This window comes from Atta cephalotes (assembly GCF_000143395.1).
Source record: "Atta cephalotes unplaced genomic scaffold scaffold00014, whole genome shotgun sequence".
In the NCBI taxonomy this organism is placed as follows: Eukaryota; Metazoa; Arthropoda; class Insecta; order Hymenoptera; family Formicidae; genus Atta; species Atta cephalotes.
In genome coordinates, this window is record NW_012130078.1 from 3,677,661 (window position 1) to 3,698,864 (window position 21,204).

General features: G+C 26.3%; 3 protein-coding genes across 3 annotated transcripts; all 3 read left to right on the forward strand.

Annotated features, from left to right (window-relative positions):
• Positions 1–1,847: 1,847 nt before the first annotated feature.
• On the forward strand, positions 1,848–4,017 carry LOC105617886 (leucine-rich repeat-containing protein 15-like). The gene is made up of 2 exons (XM_012199429.1): positions 1,848–1,886; positions 2,623–4,017. The coding sequence occupies exons 1-2, from the start codon at positions 1,848–1,850 to the stop codon at positions 4,015–4,017; spliced, it is 1,434 nt and encodes a 477-aa protein (XP_012054819.1).
• A 1,835-nt stretch (positions 4,018–5,852) lies between these two features.
• On the forward strand, positions 5,853–14,339 carry LOC105617888 (leucine-rich repeat transmembrane neuronal protein 4-like). The gene is given in 4 exon segments (XM_012199430.1): positions 5,853–5,958; positions 13,071–13,172; positions 13,434–13,696; positions 13,698–14,339. Coding segments are annotated over 4 exon segments (1,113 nt in total).
• A 4,308-nt stretch (positions 14,340–18,647) lies between these two features.
• LOC105617889 (leucine-rich repeat-containing G-protein coupled receptor 5-like) lies at positions 18,648–20,432 on the forward strand. The gene is made up of 3 exons (XM_012199431.1): positions 18,648–18,662; positions 18,945–19,553; positions 19,875–20,432. The coding sequence occupies exons 1-3, from the start codon at positions 18,648–18,650 to the stop codon at positions 20,430–20,432; spliced, it is 1,182 nt and encodes a 393-aa protein (XP_012054821.1).
• The last annotated feature ends 772 nt before the right edge of the window (positions 20,433–21,204 follow it).

Below are 21,204 nucleotides of genomic sequence, written 5' to 3' on the forward strand. Positions count from 1 at the left end.
ACACACACACACACACACACACACACACACACATATATATATATATATATCTTAAAAATATTATATATTTACAAAATCTAAATATACATATGTAAAAAACTATACAAATTTTACTTAAGACATCTTTTCTTATATGTTCTTGTTCCGACGACAATTACTTTCACATACTAAGCATAGATAGCTTATACGGAAGCATTAATAATTAATTCTCGAAAATGATATGTCGCATTGTAACTTTATTACACATGATTGAATTTGTAAAAAAATAATCTTTAATTTGGTAAAAAAAAAGATTAAAAATTTAAGAAAACTACGAATGATGGGAATATTTTGTTAAATAAAAAATTAAAACAATTTTTTTTCTTTATAACTTTAAAGTAGTCTTGAAATCGTATAACTTTTATTTAGAAAATTTTTTCCTCTCTTATACTCCTGACGATATTCGACTCGAAAGAAAAATACTGTTTTTTTTCAAATGGATGTTTCATCCCTTAAACATGAGTTAGCGCACGTATGAAAAAATACGTATCTCTTAGATTTTCGTGTTTTACAATATATTTCATGGAGAATCAAATCAGTTCTGGACAGTTGTGATGACTTCCCTTGCAGATATCTTATATTCAGATATGTTATCGCGTTTCCGGTACCTACTGTACTTTCTAAGTCTAAAGCAGTGGCGTAACTACCGGGAAGCAGAGGGGGTTGCGTCCCTGAGGATCATTAGGACCGTTAAAACAGAATTTTATTTTTAATTACATTGTCCATTACTATATGCCTTGATGTTCTGTAAGTTTTACTAGATCTCTATATCGAAAGATATGATTAACACAAAAGTAATAAAAACGCCTATTTTAGCAATATTGATATATTTTTCAAAAACTTAACATGATGTCATTTTTATGGACAGTACCAAAAAAATTTATCAAAATGACTTGATAAAACTTAACCCTAACTATATACACTTTTTTTCCTGATGTACTTGAGTATCCTAGAATCTTATTCATTCATATTGTAGGCAATCATTTTTGTGCACAAACGAACTGTTAGCAAAAATGATGTAGGCAAACGATCTGTAAACAAACAGGATCCTCTTCAAATTTTGAAGTTACGCCATTGAGTCTAAAGTATATACGTATATCATTTTTTTATTCCTATAGCTGAATTGTATCAGGTTTATCCCCACACTTTGCTCGCGATTCATGATGGCAGATCTCAGTTACAGTTATATGTTCGTTGCAGTATTCAAATACAGTCCTTGTAGAAGGTACACCAGAAATAGTTTAAAGTTTGCATCTTTCGAAGACAATATTATAAAAAATGGTAGGCAACATTTTTATATAATTATTAGTTTAAATTATCAGTATTAATAATTTAGAAGAAACTACGATATATATCTCATAGAAAGAAAATCTACATCTATGAAATTTATAATTATAGAACTGTTTTCAATTATTATAATTATTTTTATTACATAAATTATACAGTTATAATTTTAAAAAACAATAACGAATAGTTGAACTAAAGACTCTTGTGATTTAGAATAACTAAAACAATAAAATTAAGAAAAATTCACAGACAATTTAGAGTCCACGCGGTAATTGGTGCGTATAAAATTCAAACATATTAATAATTAATTAAACATCCATATAATGTAATCAATCAAATACAAAGTTTCCGAACATTCGATTCTATATTGGAACCATTCTCAGCGATGAAAAATAATCTTCATGAGCCTTGATTATCATTAAGATTGCAGTTAGTTAGTGAATCTGTGTTTCCACAAAACAACATACGCAAGCCCATCACTTGTTGAGTGAAAGTCTCCTCTGTGTTTAATTCCATAGGAAATGTCTCTGTTGCTCAGCAGAGACACCCTATATTTACTCGTTAATACAATTACACAATAATATAAAATCCATCAATAAATTTTGACAAATTAATATAATAACAGTAAATTATGTTTTGACTCGTCGACATTAAACGATGTTCATTATATTAATTGTCTGTGAATTTTTCTTAATTTTATTGTTTTAGTTATAATTTTGTTTTATATTTATTTTTTTATTGAGAATTTTTAATTAGTTTAATTTTTAATTTATTACAATTTTAATTTTATTTGTTATTGGAAATAAAAGTTCTAAATGATTAAGTTGCCTCTTTAATGCTGAAAGAATTCTATGAATTTATATACTACATATGTGTATATCCAATTTTTCGAATTGCACGCCAAATTTATCAATTTTTCAGTTTGAAACACAATTAACAGAACTACAGTAGTAATATCATCAATTAAATTGACAAGCAATTTAATTATATTGATGTAAGATATCTTAGATTGATCTAAAACCTATAATAAAAATAAATAATTTTATATTGCGAAAAATATTAGCCAGAGATCAAATCCAAAGATTTCATGCATTCCTGCGAGCATCTCTTTAAATATAGAATTATTTTAACACTAAAGATCCAGTTTGATCATATTAGGGCCTTTTATTTCCAATTTATTGTGTAGTCACATTATCTTATAAGACTTTGTATTTATTTTATTACATTAAATCACAAATCATCTTTTTATAATCCTAAATGTTAATAATCCACAAATGTTTTCTATATTTATTACAGAAATTGACAATCGTTAAGTTTGTCTTCATAATCATTACTTTTGTTTGCTGGTTTACATCATCAAGAGCAAATGTTAACTTTGCCACAGAAAATTATATAGATGATCGATCATTTCAATCTCTATGTAATGATGATGCGTCTCTAAACTTCTCGAATGCAGTGATCTCTGAAATCAATGAGAATTTCATCAGCAGCTCTGTGATTACCTGCCTTAATTTTATGGATAATAGTATTGGAAAAATTGGGAAAGGTGCCTTCAAAAAATTACCAAATTTAACTCAATTGTTTCTTTCGAATAATAGATTGAACAACGGAAATCGACTAATTCTTAACTTTGGAAGTCACGATAAGTTACAAGTGCTTATTGTGAATAATGTAAGCGGATACAACTATTATAGTTCATCTATACAGATTTTCGGTGAATACCCTAACTTAGAAATTTTGTCTCTACGTGAAAATTATGCCGTCGATTTAGAGTTTGCACAAGAAACTTCATTTAGGGAATACCGTTTTGCTTATACGACGCCGATAACTTCACAAGCTTCACAAGGCTGGATGCCACTCCCCAAGTTAAAGATCTTGGATCTCTCAGAGAACAGGATAACAAGTACCAATTTTGTACGACTACTGCCGAATAGCTTACATTTTCTTGATCTTCATAGCAATTCGCTTAGTAACTTGAACTTAAAGGAAAAAGGAAACAAATTGTTCGCACTGAATTTGGATAAAAATAAGTTTAACAATATTCGACAGTACAATAATGGGTATGGTGGTTTATCGATGGCTGATCTGAAGAATCTACATTATCTTTCTATTTCTGGAAACGAGATTAATACTATCGAATCAGATGCTTTCCAAAACAATAACGAATTGCTTTTTTTAAACTTATCCTCAAATCGCATACGTCATCTACATCCGAAAACATTTGCAAATTTGCAGTATTTAAAAACAATCGATTTAAGCATCAACCAACTCGATGTTCTGCAAATCTCAATAAATGAAACAGAACTTAGTACTTTATACATTAATAACAATAACATAAAAAATATAACTTCGCATACTTTTATGCATATGCCGAAATTGATGAAATTGTTAATGAGAAAGAATTATATTGATAAAATAGATGTTAATACGTTCGTTCATCTTACTTTCCTAGAAGAATTAGATTTGTCGAAGAATATGTTAAGTTCTTTACCGGAAGGATGGACAGAATCCCTTGTATCTTTAAAATATTTGGATTTAAGCGATAATAAATTCACGTCGTTAGAGTCTTTGTCACTGACGAATACGTTGCCGTTGATAACAGTATATTTAAAGAAAAATTTACTAGAATATCTTAATGTTAAATATTTTGAGAATTTACCACAAAATCTCACCATTGACTTGATAAATTAATTCAAATTTTACAAAATATATATGAGATAAGAGTACCTCGAGTACCCCGAAAGAAGATAAAAGTGTTTACACATTTCACATGTCCCAAATGTCCATTCAAATTTATGTGTTAATTTAACATAAGATGAATATGTTAGAAGGTAATGCAAACATTATTTAAGAAAATAAACAAAATAAAAAAGAATAATACTGATTCAGTTTGAAAACACACTGTGGGAACATATTTTTTCAATAAAATTAACATTTATGATATGCTAAATTAACATATATATATATATATATATATATATATATATTTTTTTTTTTTTTTCATTTATCTTCATTTATCTTAGAATTTATGTTTTAAAACACATTTTTATGTTACTTGTTCACTTATTCATAAATTATACTATTTTAACATTAAGAAATATTGAATATTTAACACAAACTATTTAAATAATCACATTATGTTAAATTAAATTATTAATTGTAATAATCATTAATTGTAATAATGTACCGACACAAGACTTTATACTATATATATTATATAAATTTTATTCAATAAAAATTATTAGACTATATCGCAACATCGCAATCGTTTCGATCCTCAATTTGAATCCTCTTCAGTCTAATGTTTAAAGATAATAATAGTTAATAAAATATGTGTACATTTCATCAAAAGATGTGTTTCTTATTTATACATAAAAGTTATTACAACATTTAGTCGATTTTAATTTACATGTAAAGAATGGCTATTGATTTCCTACACCATATAATTCTTATTAAATTGCTAGATTTTTTTATATAATATTATATTGTATAAATAATCATATATAAAATTTATAGTGTTATTAACTTACATGAGTATGCTATATTGAAGTCGCTTTTAAAGATTTTATCGCTATGATAGTTACAATACATACGAGCGTTAATATTTCTTTTAATACTATTGTCTTTTCGTTTATGCCTATAACTATGAAATTTTAGTTTGAATATTTTGTTGTTAATCAAATGTTGTAGATATATGACATGTCCTTATAACGTCGAATACAATTTTTAAAAAGATTTTTAACAAATCCTTATTCAAATCAATTTACATTTTTAACATGTTAGTCACATAACATCCAAATATGGAACTAATAAATTGAAAAAAATGAAAAATATCTTGTATAATGCATTTTCAGGCTACGCAATATTAATAAATGATATGTTAAAGGTTTTGATGAATTATTAACTATAATAATATCAATAAAAAACGCAAGACTTTAGTGTGTTCATACAAATTTTATTCAATAAAGATCACTAGATTATATCGCAATATCGCAATCACATCACAGAAAAAAATGAATTCCTAATTCACATATATTTTTATTCTTGAATGCTATTTACTTTCATTTAAGTATAAAATGTTCTCTTCAATTATAAATGTTCACTGGCATCAATAATAAATAGATTTATGTAAAGTATATTTATTTATTCTTAATTCTTTATTCTTAAAATTGTATTCTTGTCTAAAATCATTATATGGTTTTAACAAACTCAATCGTATTATTTACAAACTATTCTTGGATTAAGAATTATAAATTTGAAAATTCGCCAGCAGGCGGCAACAGTGTGTACAATGGCCTCTCAATATCAAGATGTTGGAAGTGCATGGCTGTAATGAATGATGATTGACGGTGGTTTTGTGAACTGTTGCATTCGTGGAACATACCTCTAAATGTGGTTCAATCTTTTAGGATAAATGAAATATTCAGCTCGTCCTGTTTCTGTCAGTTATATTGCAAATGGGAATGCGCCGGCCAACTTTGTCACTGCGACGTTAAGTTAAAGTTAAGTTAAGTTAAATGGGTGAGATGAACAATGAATCCATCGCGGCGGATCCGCCTATGTATGCAGCGTTTTCTATCATTGATGAAGTTGACCGTCTTTACATCCTTATTTGCAATACTGCTAATGGAGGTTGGTCTCAGCGTTTCACTTGTCTTCACTTGTCTACATTAGAGGATATAATCCAAGTTTGATTCAGTTTTTCCTTGGGAGCTACCCCGTGCACATTAAGAATTATGCTCTATAAATGTGGTACTTCATTTACAAATGCTATCGTTACTTACTGCAGCATTGGTTTCTGTCACGTTGATGTTAAAAAGCATACTGTTTAAAATAAGTTAACAAAAGATTATTGAAGAAAAAATAATGCTAATATAAGCATATTTAATGTTGAACAAGTATAACTATTCTTTTATTAAAATAAAATTTGTTTTGAACTAAGAATAAAATTTATTTTATTTTACGAATAATTTATTGTTAATCGGAAATTGTTTATTCTTGGCGCTATTCTAAGCATAAAATATTCTTGGATTAAAACATTTATGCATATATATATATATATGTATATATATATATATATATATATATATATATATATATATTTATGCATTTCTTTAATAATTCATTTTTTTTGTGTGATGTTTCGATTCTCAGTTTAAATTCTCTTCAATGCATCTAATGTTTAAGAACAATAATAGTTAATAAAATATATATTAATAAATTATATTAAATTAACTTAGTACTAGAATACATTAAAAAATTCTACACAAGATAAGAATTTGATCAGTAGACTGTTTTCAGCACAAATAGGAAATGTTTTTTTATTATATGATACAAAAATTCTAAATGAAATTACAATTTAATATTATACACATAAAAAATTTTTTGGTTAGAAATAATGGAATTTTAAATAATGATGTGAATCTTTCTATATATATATATATATGTGTGTATGTGTAACATCAGAAGTTTATGATCAATATTAATAATAATATTGATAATATTACGTTATCAAAAAATAGACTGAATTTTTTCAAAGTAATTTGAATTTTATTAAAAATAAAAGAAGGCAGTTTTTACTGTAAATCAGGACAGAAGACAGTTTTTACTGTAAAAATGGAAAAAATTTTCTATATGTTATTTTCAATATCTCTTAACTTTCATTTGAATTTTTTCCAATCTCAGTATTTTTCAAAAATATTTGACTTTAGTTTATTGATTTATTTGTATTTTAATTGTCTTTATTAATATTTTATCTGGGAAAAATGGATATATTATATATGTAATTATATATAAAATGTCAATTTTATATAAGAAATCGGAACACCATAGATTGTCGATTGTTTAACATAATTTAGAATGTTTAAATTAATACTGCTGATACAATACGACTGTTACTTCATTACCCATACTCTTTATGTAGGTGGTATGGATTAAATTATATCGAAAAGCATCGATCATTATAATTTTCGCGGTGCAATAGTAACTTTTTAACTTTTTAATAAAAATGTTTTAATTAATATTGTTTTTGTAATAGAAGATAAGGTGCAAGTTTTTGCGCATCTTATCTCATCTACTACATTACAGTAATAATTTAACATTTATTTTGTATTTTCTATTAAATGTATAATTGGGATATCATGTCATACATTCATGATGAAACGGGACAATACAAAAAGTATATGTATTAAAAACGTAGTTCTAAGCAATTAATTTTATTTTATAATAATAATTTTATAATAATAATTTTATTTTATTTTGTAATAAATTTTTTATCTTATATTAATAGTTATTTCTCATTTGTTTGCCTATAATTTTCTATTGTATTTAATAATTATTAGTTGTAATTATATTGTATTAGACTATGTTAAGAATATGTAAGTTAACTAAAAATATTTTTCAATTTTCAACAAATTATTGTTATTTCTTACATAATCCTACTATTTTGTGTGTGATTTATGGTACCTCGAGTATGGGGCATTTCTTAAAAAATATATTTTTATTTTTTTCTTAAAAACTAATAAATATTTACTAAATATATTTATTAAATTTTAAAATATGTATTATACTTTAATTATTAAAATTATTTTATAATCAAAGATTACGAGTCGCAACTAGATGACGAGTGTTGGAAATCAATCTAATAAATATTTAATGATTAAATTAGAAATACATAAAGACATATAAAAACATAATCATACGTTTCAACCCTTATCAGATTATCCTCAGTATACTATTTAATAAAACTAAAATAAACAAACTTGATTTAATCGTCGACATCGATATAACAGCTTTATCACATATTCCTATTCGAAATTTTTGCGATAAGATGATTTTATTATTCCTCTTCAAATATTTTATGTCCATATCTCTGATGTTATTCTTCCTTCTTCATCCTTCAATTGTTGCAGACAGTAACGCAATTCAAATTCACCCATTGCAATTTCAAGACTAAAAACATTCTCAGTATCTTTAATTGACCAGTATTTCCAAATTGCAATAATTAGAATAATTATATCAAATATATATCAAGTATATATCAAGTATATCAAACGATTTAACAATTATTTAATTATTAAAAAAAATAATACAAAAATTATATTTAGTTGTGCTTTTAAGAGATGTACTTTTCGAATTTTTGTGACTTATGGTGCCTCGGTCTCCCTTACCTATAATTATATACAATTTTATATAATTTTATATAAAATTATATATAATTATATATTAATTATATATAATTATATATGAAACATTTTTTCCCAAGTAAATTTAAAAAAAAGAAGTGACAAAATTTTACATAATAAATATATATATAAATTTTACATAATAAATATATATACTGGATGATCCAGACCAGCCGGAGGAGCCGGAATGTTTATGAAAAACTGAATCGAAAAATTCTCTATCATTTTGCAATTTTCGCAAATTTTTTTAGTTATTCAATAAGTAGAATATGTCTAAAATCGACATAAGACAAGGACATAGGATATTTTTAACTGTTTTTTAAAAAATATCTTTGAAATATTTTATAAAAATACTTTAAAAAATATATCTTAATATTGTCTTATACATCGATTTTATCCGCTAATTCGGTAATTTTTAAAAATTAATATCTCGTTAACTATTGCAACCATTGCGAAAAGGTAAAGGAATTTTCGATTTAGATTTTCATAAACAATATATACATACATGCCGGCTCCTCCGGCTGGTCTCTGGTCTGGATCACCCACTATATGTACATGTTTGATTTATTATCCAGTAAAACTGTTTATGACCACCGATGATAATTTTAACTTTCTTTTTTATGTAATATTGCATAAGTATTCTCGGAAAAGATGTTCATTGCCAGATGTTTATATGAAAGATAATAAAAGAGAGAAATTATATAAGATTTGCCCCCATACTTAAATTTACTCGATCGCAACTCGCGACGGCAGATCTCACAATTAGTTATAGTTAATAGTCGTTGCAGTATTCAAAATATAGTCCTTGCAGAAGGTATACCAGAAATAACTTAAAATTCACAAGAGAACATTATAAAAAATAGTAAGCTACATTTTTATTAAAACTGTATAATTTAATGTAAATACACAATATAAGTAAAAAGCAATGCCTATATCGATCAAAGCTGGATCTTGATTGTTTTAAATAATTTCATGTAAATTTATATACTACGTTTGCAATCTATCAAACTGCACGCTGAATTGGTTTTCCAGATTTAGAAATGCAATTGAAACAGTAATATTACAAATCAAATTGATTAACAATTTAATAATCTGATGCACAATTGGCATCATTTTAAGGTTCTAATGTATTAAATGTATTAAAATGTCTAATGTATCAAAAATCTGTAAATAAATTTATTATGAAAAATATTACCTCGGCCGGGAGTCAAATCTGGATTCAGCATTCCACAAGCGTCCTGGTCCTTAGCAAAATTAACTAACTGTCTAAAAACTGATATAGGCATTATTTATTATGTATTTACATTTTTATATAATTTTAGGAGAAATTACGATAACTAATAAATTTTATATACCTCATACAAGAAAATCTACAACTGTATGGAATTATGGAACTGTGTTTTCCATTATTATAATTATCCCAAATTTGAACTTTGTTCCCAGACTAAGTGATTTTTATAGATTTTTTGATCGCTAAAAACGAATCCGTAAATTATTCTATTACGTCAGGTTTTTGAGAAAATTAATTCTAAGGCCCACAGAAGTCCCACAACTCACAGTTAACTCTTAACCGAGGTTCAATTCTTATTTATTATTTCTATCCAATTCTAAGGCCTAGTTCCACAACTGACGGTTAATTCATAACCAAAGTTCAACTTATTCATTGTTTCTTCACAATTTTAGAATTGGAAAAAGATGAGAAACAAGTTGAATCGCGCTAAAGAGTTAACTATGAGTTGTGAATCTGGGCCTAACACTAAAAAGAGATGAGGAATAGTTAAACCTAAGAGTTAACCAACTGGTCCTAAATGTGCCAAAAATGCGATTTTTGTGATCTTTTGAGAAAACGTGACATTATGGAACAATTTTATTTAGAGACTCGTTTTCTGTAAAAACTATAAGAATAATCTACTTTATTAGTGGCTTTATACAAGAAACAACAGTTACACTGAAAAGTTAAGGGAATCCTATAGATATATACCCAGACAGCACACAATATTTATAAAATATTCACAAAATATTTATAAATATTTATAAGGCTTATTTTAAATATTTTATAATAAGAGAGGATAGAGATCGCCGATTCTGTTTCGGCACGGATGATTTCGTGGACAAGTTTTTTCTTTCTTCTTGTTGCAAACTTATCTCATATGGAGATGTGTGTACGTCGCGTGCGCGCGCGTGTGTGTGTGTGTATGTGCGTGAGAGAGAGAGAGTGTGTGCGTGCGCACGCGCGCGCGTGCTTATGCAAAAATCATCCTCTTTTCTGTGTGTCGTACATGACTTTTCTGATTCGAACGCATGACATATTTAATCTATCTTTTAATAATATTTTAAATTTATTTATAAAATATGTAAATAATATTTTTATATAACATTTCAAAAAACAAATAATAATAAATATTTATCATAAATATTCTGTGTTGTCAAGGTTTTTTAAGGACTGCTTATGCAATTTGAATCACCTGCATGTAATGATTTGTGGCTCATTATGAATATAAAATCAAAATATCAAATACAATTTAACAAAAGTTTGATTTGAATGAAAATGAGCACTATTGTATTCTATGGAAAAAAAAATGCATAAAAGTATTATAGCACATTACATTATTTTTCTGCCTTCCATTATAAAAAAAAAGTATAAAAAGTCCAGTATAAAAAATACAAAACAACAGGTGATTATTCAAATTGCATTAACAGATTTCAAAGTGTTACATTTCTATCTATAGATTTAAGTTCTCTCCTTTTTATTGTATATAGTTTCTTGAATAAAGCAGTTAATAAAATAGATGACTGTTATAGATTTTTTTTGTTAAAAACGAATTCATAAATAAAATTGTTTTATTACGTCACATTTTTTAGATATTATAATTCAAATATACCTAAAAATATTTTTGACATCTTCAGGCATCCATTTTTTCGAAAACTTGATATGATAGAATAATTTCATATACGAATTTTCTGCAATAAAAAATTTGTAAGAATAACTTGGTTCCATTCATGGTCTAAAATCCATGTCGAACAGTGTTATTTTTATTAATACAGTTATAATTTTGTTTTATATTTCACTGGAAATAAAGACCCTAAATGGTCAAGTTGAAGCCTGAGTGTTGAAATAATTCTGTGTAAATTTATTTATACATAAAGAAAAGCCCTCTATTATGAGACAAGCGCCTAATATGAGATAGTAGCGTTTCTGCTAAACTAATAAACACTATCTATTGGTTCCATCATGAATTTATTGCTCTTGGATTGAAAATTTAGTGCGAAATTCATTATTAGATCATACCCGTAGTCATTGTAAAAAAAGATTTTAGGATTTTGTCTTCAAGTTTCAGCAAGATGAGCCTTTAAACTTTGATTATTATTTAATAAATAAATATTTGGCAATAAATTGTTCATGTAGTGATAGAGTAAAATTGTACTAATAGAAAAATATGGGATATGTTGAAATGCTTAATTGCAGAAGATTAGATTTGATAATAGTAAAACCATAAGGCAAAATCGTAATATGAGATATCTAGGATACTTTTAATATGAAATAACCTCTGCTCTTATGTCATAATGAAAATCGTTGCTAAAGTATTAATGTTATCGTACAATAATAAAAAAAACAATCGGAATGTATATTAAGTGTGTATTTCTGCGATGCTTGATTCCAATTATTTGAAGACGAGTTCTGGGTATAATCCATTGCATGTTCATTTTTCGCGCACGCTGGCTGTGTTTGTTAGTATTTTAAAAGCATTAAATAAAGTTTTTTAATTGCAATACTAATGTACTTTTATTATTGATTTTTCAAGGTATCTCATATTAGGAGCACAATTTTTTGACTTTGCGATTTGCTCACTTTTACATTTCTTTAATTTAAAAAAAAAATTAATTAAATTTTACATAACATTATCTTAAAGCTTATTAAATTCTTTTCAATTATTTTTTTAAATTCTGCTCATAGATTTTTAGCATTTACCCAAAATGAACTTGGTATCTTATAATAAGGGCTTTTCCTTATAATTCCACAAACCGCGACAAATTTATTTTTAGTCTTGAAACGCAACTTTAACATAGAACTAGAGTAGTAATATCACCAATTAAATTGCTTGCCACTAATTAAATTGACAAGCAATTTAATTATATTAATGCTCATAAGATATCTTAGCCTGATCTTAATCTTCTGCCGATAAGCCTAAAATCTGTAAATAACTCTATATATTGCGAAAAATATTTTTGGACAGGGATTAAATTATTAGAATCTCTTGCATTCCGTGCGAGCGTCTTAAATCTTTAGACACAGAATTGTTTCAATACTAAAGACCAGCTTGATTGTGTAGAGCCTTATTTACAATTTGTTGTGTAGTTACATTATGTAGTCTTATAAGATACTCTGTATTGTTTAATTTATTATGTTATACTTAAATCACAAGCTATTTTTTTACAATTTTAAAACAAAATGTGTTCTGTATTTACAGAAATTAACCATCGCAAAGATTGCTTTCGTCACTTTCTTTTGCTGATCTACTCGTACATTATCAATAGCAAACGATGTTTATTTTGCCATAGAAAACTACATGGACGAATCGCTTCAATCTCTATGTAATGATGACATTTCTTTAAACTTCTCAAACGCTGTGATCTCTGAAATCAAGCGGGATTTCATCAGCAGTCCTGCCTCAATCTTATAAACAATATTGAGAAAATTGGGAGAGGTGCCTTTGAAAATTGCCAAATTTAACTCAATTGTTTCTTTCGAACAATAGATTGCGTAGTAAAAGTAAATTTCTTGACTTTGGAAGTCACGATAAATTACAAGTGCTTATTATGCAAGCTATTTTGAATGTTACAATGATGATGTAATACAGATTTTCGGCGAATATTCTAACTTAGAAATTTTATCTCTACGTAAAAATTGTTTTAACGATTTAGTGTTTGTACAGGAAAATCCATTTATGGAATCCCATTTTACTTATACGACGCCGATGATATCGCAAAACTGGATGTCATTCCCCAAGTTAAAGATCCTGGATCTTTCTGAAAATAACATGAGAAGAACCAATTTTGTACAACTATTGTCAAACAGCTTATACTTTCTTGATCTTCACGGCAATTCGCTTAGTAACTTGAACTTAAACGAAAAAGGGAAGAAATTGTTCGCACTAAATTTGGATGAAAATAATTTTAACAATATTCAAGTACAACGGATACAGTAAGACTTTATCGATGGCTGGTCTGAAAAATCTACACTATCTTTCTGTTTCCAGAAACGAGATTAATACTATCGAATCAGATGCTTTTCGAGACAATAACGAATTGCTTTTTTTGAATTTATCCTCAAATGACATACATTATCTACATCCGAAGACATTTGCAAATTTGCAGTATTTAGAAACATTGGATCTAAGTATCAACCAACTCGAGAATGTTCCGCAAATCTCAAATGAAACAGAAATTAGCACTTTGTGTATTAATAACAACAATATAAAGAAAATAATCTCGCATACTTTCGTGCATATGCCAAAATTGATAAAATTATTAATGGGAATGAATCAGATTAATAAAATAGATGTTAATGCATTCGCTCATCTTATTGTCCTAGAAGAATTAGATTTATCGAGGAATATGTTAAGTTCTTTGCCGGAAGGATGGACAAAATCCCTTATATCTTTAAAATATTTGGACTTAAGCGATAATAAATTCACTTCGCTAGAGTCTTTGCCATTGACGAATACGTTGCCATTGATAACAATATATTTAATGAAAAATTCACTAGAATATCTTAATGTTAAATATTTTGAGAATTTACCTCAAAATCTCACTATTAACTTGATTTAAATCAATTTAAATCAATTAAAATTTTTCAATATATGAGATATATATGAGATACGAATACCCCGGAGAAAAAGGTGTTGAAATTTTACACATTTCACATGTCTCAAATGTCCATTCAAATTTATGTGTTAATTTAATATAAGATGAATATGTTAGAAAATAACACAAACATTATTTAAGAAAATAAATGAAATAAAAAGGTAATACTGACATAGTTTGTAAACAAACAGAGGAAGCATTTTTTTTCAGTAAAATTAAACAAATACACAAATTCGTAATTTGTGTATTTGTGGCCTGTTTGGTCTATACTAAATCAGGTAAAAACAAATTTTACGAAAATAAAATTCTTACGACTTTCTTTTGCAAATTACGTAGTTTAAATAATAGTGATCACATTATGATGTGTTAAATTAACACATATTTTATTCATATCTTAGAATTTACGTTTTAAAACACATTATCTTTATGTTATTTGTTCACTTATTCATAAATTATACTGTTTTGATATTAAGAAATGTTGAATATCGATTTAACATAAATTATTTAAATAACATATATAATCACATTATGTTAAATTAACTTAACATTGAAAAATGTTAAAAAATTCTATACAAAGTTTAACAAGAACTTGATCAATGAACCGTTTCTAATACAAATACGAAATGTTTTTTACTATGAATGAAAAATTCATCCATATTAATATGGAGATATTAATACAAATTAATGAAATTAAAATTTTATTACTGTAAACATAAAAAATGTTCTCTTTATTTGTTAGAAATAATACAATTTTAAATAATGACGTAAGATTTTTCTAATATGTAATATCGAAAGTTGTGTTTATATATAATTAACATTGAATATATGTTATAATCTCATTATGAGTACATATATATTGTATGTATCAGTGTACAAAATTGTCCTTATTGTAATTATTAATCAGTTATTCGAATTTTAAATAATTATTTGTATTTGTATTTGTTTGTGTTACACCAGAGAGAAATCTTTCTGATTATATACACTGTCCTTTATAAGTAAATACATTTTTATATGTATTTAGAGGAAAGTCGCCGATATTGACATAGGTCTTAAAGTGACACCCTCTTATTTTTCAGAAACTAACTGCACTTTATTAATACTAATAAAATCATGATTTGTTTAGCTAATTAAAGAAGTACAAATTCGTAATTTGTGTATTTGTGGCCTGTTTCTATACTAAATCAGGTAAAAACAAATTTTACGAAAATAAAATTCTTACGATTCTTTCTTTTGCAAATTACGTAGTTTAAATAATAGTGATCACATTATTGATAATATTACGTTATTTTAAATGCTTATAATTTCTTAAATTAGTTTTATTTCAATTATTTTTTCTCTTAATTTTTTATAATACAATTTTAAATTTAAAATTGGGAGCGCAGTAAGTGTAAATTGCCACACCTGCCTGTAAAATTGATCATGAGATTGATAATGTTGCTTTATATTGTCAAATAACTATTGGAATTAAAGACATTCGTACATATATGGAAAAATTCTTGAAAAACTCATGTTACATATTTGCATCTTATAGAACAGCATAAAGTAGATATATAATTTAATAAAATTTCATAACGAAGTGTAAAAAATTATTATTTAGAACATCTTTTATATATTCACTTGTAGGTACTTTATACATATAATTCCTGTAAATAAAAAAAGCATAGGAATACGTAGCATTATTGCCTATTTTGTCAGAATAGGTAGCTCATTTTTGCTTATCTTATCGAAAAAATTAATTATTGCATAATTGTAAACAGTATTATAAAAATTGTTTATACTATATGATGGAAGCCACTTTTTAGTTTGTACTTATGTTTTAAAGTTTTATTTTTACCTTTTTGTTTAAGAAAGATTGTCTAAAAACAAAGTGATATGTCGGACTTTCCTCTATTACAATATAACAAGACAAAATATATGTATAAAGTGCAATTTTATTTGCTGTATTGATACAAGTTCTGATAAAATTTTAATATTACAGATTAAATTTTAATATTAAAAAAAATTTTTTTGTTTGTTAAAAATGGAATGTTAAATAATAAAATAATAAAATTTTCTGTGTATATATGTATATATATATATGTGTGTGTAATATCGAAAGTTTTATCGTCGAAAGTTTAGTTATCAATATTAATAATAGTATTAATATTACATTATCAAAAAATAGATCGAATTCTTTTATTAAAAATAAAAGAAGACAGTTTCATTGCAAATAGTTAAAAATGGACAAAATTCTATATACATTATTTTCGATCTCTTAACTTTTATTTGAATGTTTTCCAAATTAATATTTTTCGAATATTCGACTTTAATTCATTGAATCAGTTTTGCTTATTTTAATCGCCTTATTAATATATATTTTGAGAATTCTTTGAGAATTCTTTTAATGACAGATAAAACTAAATTTAAAAAAAAGTGACAAAATTTTATAGAATATGGATATGTACATGTTTCATTTATTCATCTAAAATGTTTATGAACATCGATCATAATTTTAAATTTTTTTTCTGCTGTGTCACTGCATAACTATTCTCGGAAGAAATACTACACATTAGATGTTATACGAAAAATAACGAAGTATAGAGTATATTTAGGCTACATTGTAAACGTCCTCTCCGAAGAAAACTTTACTCGGAATGTAATGTATCTATAGGTGCACGTAGTGTACGATAAAATATTTCTCGGAGAAAACATTTTAAAATATAGTCTTAGATATGTTATCACGTTTCTGGTATCTACTTGTAAAATTGTAAGCTAAGCGTGTATCTATATATATATTTCAGTTTCAATCCTTGGGGAGAAATTATATTAGGTTTGTCTTCATACTTTGCCTTGTAACTCGCGATGCAAGTTTTTAGTTAGAGTCAGTGTAACTGTTCGTTGCAATATTCAAAATACAGTCCTTATAGGAGGTACCAGAGATAACTTAAAGTTTGCTCGAAGAGAATATTATAAAAATGGTAGGCTACATTTTTATTTAATTTTAACAGAAACTATGGTAAATGATAAATAATATATCTTATATAAAAAACTCTATAACTGAAAACTATGTAAATTATGTAACTATATTTTTGATTAATTATCTTTATTGTATAAATATAATTATAATTTTGTCTTATATTTATTTTTTATTGTTAATGAGTTTAAATATTATAATAAAGAGTGATTTCTAAAACTGTACATGAATATACACTGAGAAACCTAGTTCAGAATCAATTAATTTCTTTGGATATGGGCAAACAAATTCTTGATGCAATAAAATAATTTAGTTGAAGTCAAATATTTGGTTATTGTAAACAACTTTATCAGATATCAATATTTATCAGAAACAAGTGAAACAATAACCAAATGTTTTGCTTCAATTAAATTATTTATTGCATCAATTAATTTCTTATTTGAATATGGACAAATCCTTGGTCAACTAAATGGATTTCTCAAATGTACAATAAGAAAAGAAAGAAAACCTATATAATGATTTTAATATGTTATCCAGCATAATTAATCAGGACTGGCAACTTATTTCGTCCATGGATGAATTTTGACTGACGAAAGAGAAGAATACAAAAAGACAATTTTTTTTTTATTTTTTATTTATTTTGTATTCTTTGTTGCCATCCCCTTTTTACAATTGCAAATTGCATCACTCTGTCTAACAGTCGGTAAGGGATCATTTATATGCCGTAATTTGTAAGAACTAATTAATCACATTCGAATATTCCTCTTTCATTCAATTGTAAGAGAGAAACGCTCGACTGTACATACGGTACACGATTACGGCCAGTAAATAAATGATTTCTGAAAGTTGAATCTTTGTTATGCGCAGTTGTACTGCCATTACAAATATCGGTCAACGCACATTTTAAAAAGTTCACAATTGATTTTTAATCCGATTCTTGGATTCCTTTGGTATGGATTTTCACATTAAGCTAAATTTTAGTGTGGAATACTCTACGATTCCACTACAGTTGTTGGGTCTGTAATTAATTCTTGAACGGCACACATGGGTCATTCATGTCCATGCATTGCTCTTTCTAATATTCTTATTTCTCATATATCTGCCTGCCTGACCCTATGCCATCCCAACTTTTCTCCAACATCTACATAGCAAAATAATTTAGTAAATACCTTAAAGAACATGTGTGAATTTTTATAGAATTTTTCGAGCACTTTAAAATCGAGTCGGACACAAACGACCTATATTGTTCGAAGAAATATTGAAAATAAGTATGTCATACGAAGGTTGTTTAGTTCTTTAAAAATGCTTTATAAAATGCGATGAGCATTAAATTAGTAAATTGTTAATCAATTTAATTTGTGATATTACTACTGTAGTTCAATCGGTTTGCGATCAATCAGTTTCAAGACCGAAAAATTAATTCAGTGCGCCATTTAAATGATTATACAGATAGAATATAAATTTATATAAAATTATTTAAGCACTTAAGATTCAGCTTGATCATTAAAGGTTTTCTTTTCTTTCTTAATTAGTTTAATTTAATTTATTATGTTTTATATTTAAATCACAAGCCATATTTTTACAATTCTAAAAACAGACGTTTTCTATATTTACAGAGATTAACCATTGCAAAGTTTCTCTTCACAATCATCATATTCGTTTGCTGGTCTACATTATCAATAGCAAACGTTGATCACTTTGCCATAGAAAATTACGTGAACAAATCGCTTCAACTTTTATGTAATGATGATATTTCTTTAAACTTCTCAAACGCTGTAATCTCTGAAATCAAGCGGAATTTCATCAGCAGCTCGGTGATTACCTGTCTCAATCTTACGAGCAATAGTATTGAGAAAATTGGTAGAGGTGCCTTCGATAGATTACCAAATTTAACTCAATTGTTTCTTTCAAACAATAAATGGAGCAGCTTACATGAACTTCTTGACTTTGGAGGTCACGCTAAGTTACAAGTGCTTATTATGAATAATGCAAAAAGCTGCAATATCGACAGCTATCATAGATCATCTGTACAGATTATCGGCGAATATCCTAACTTAGAAATTTTATCTCTAAGTGGAAATTGTATCAAGGATTTTGCGCTTGATTATCATATTATAGGAACCCATTTTATTCATATGACGATGTCTTCGATTGATAGCTGGGTGCCATTCCCCAAGTTAAAAATTCTGGATCTCTCCAGAAACAGGATAATGAGACAGGATTTTGTACGACTAGTGTCGAATAATTTATACTTTCTTGATCTTCATGATAATTTGCTTGATAGGTTACATTTAAACGAAAAAGGAAGCAAATTGTTCGCGCTGAATTTGGATAGAAATAATTTTGACATTATTAATAGTCGACACGAATTCCAATGGACTTTATCGATGGCCGGTCTGAAGAATCTGCACTATCTTTCTGTTTCCAAAAACAAGATTAATAATATCGATTCAGATGCTTTCAAAGACAATAATAAATTGCTCTTTTTAAACTTATCTTCAAATTATATACATGAGCTACATCCGAAAACATTTGCATATTTACAGAATTTAAAAACACTCGATCTAAGTGGGAATCTACTCAAGGATGTTCCGCAAATTTCAAATGAAACAGAAATTAGCATTTTATATATTAGTAACAACTACATATATAAAATACTCTCGCATACTTTCACGCATATGCCAAAATTGATAAAACTATTAATGGGAGAGAATCGAATTAATGAAATCGATGTTAATGCGTTTGCTTCTCTTACTGTCCTAGAAGAATTAGATTTGTCGAGAAATATGTTAAGCTTTTTACCAAAAAAATTGGCGGAAACTCTTGTATCTTTGAAATATTTGGATTTAAGTGAGAATAAATTCACTTCGTTGGAGTCTTTGTCACTAACGAATACATGGCCATCGATAAAAGTATTATATTTAATGAAAAATCCATTAAAATGTCTGAATGTTAAATATTTTGAGAATTTACCGCAGAATCTCACTATTGACTTGATAAATAATTCAAATTTTACAACTTACGTAAATGATATATTGATGTACTCAACTTACATGTACAAAAAATTGATGGATCATACAAGTGATCATATACTTTATGCATAAGATGAGGAAATGTAACATATTTCATATGTTCCGAATGTTCCGCTTAAATTTTTATGTGTTAATTTAACATAAGATGAATATATGTTAGAAGATAAATATTATTAAGAAGAAACATAAAAAGGTAAATACTGACATAAGATTATAAACAATAATGAAAATGATAATTTTTAAATGAAACATTTATGATATATTAAATTACACATACTTTAATCATTTATTCTTAGAATTTACATTTTGAAACATACATATATATTTTTATGTTATTTACTCACAATTTATATTATTTTGATACTAAAAAATGTTGAATGTTAATAATTAATTATTTATTTAAATAGTTTATTTAAAAATCCTATAGTCAAACTATTTGAATAACATATAATCACATTATATTAAATTAACTTGACTGAAATATGTTAAAAAATTTCTACAAAAATTTAACAAGAACTTGAATGTTCTGTTTTCAATACAAATACGAAATATTTTTATGTATGAGAAATTTGTATTAATAAAGACATCGATACAAAATTGAAACTAATGAAATTAAAATTTTAATTCTATAAACATAAAAATTGTTCTCTTTATTTGTTAGAAATAATAAATTTTTTAATAATTTTTTTAATACTGCAAGATTTTTTTATGCATATATGTAACATCGAAAATTGTGTTTATAATCAATATTAAATATATTACAATTCCATATATGCATATATATNTATATTATATATATAATATAATATATAGTATATATATATATANATATNTATATATATNT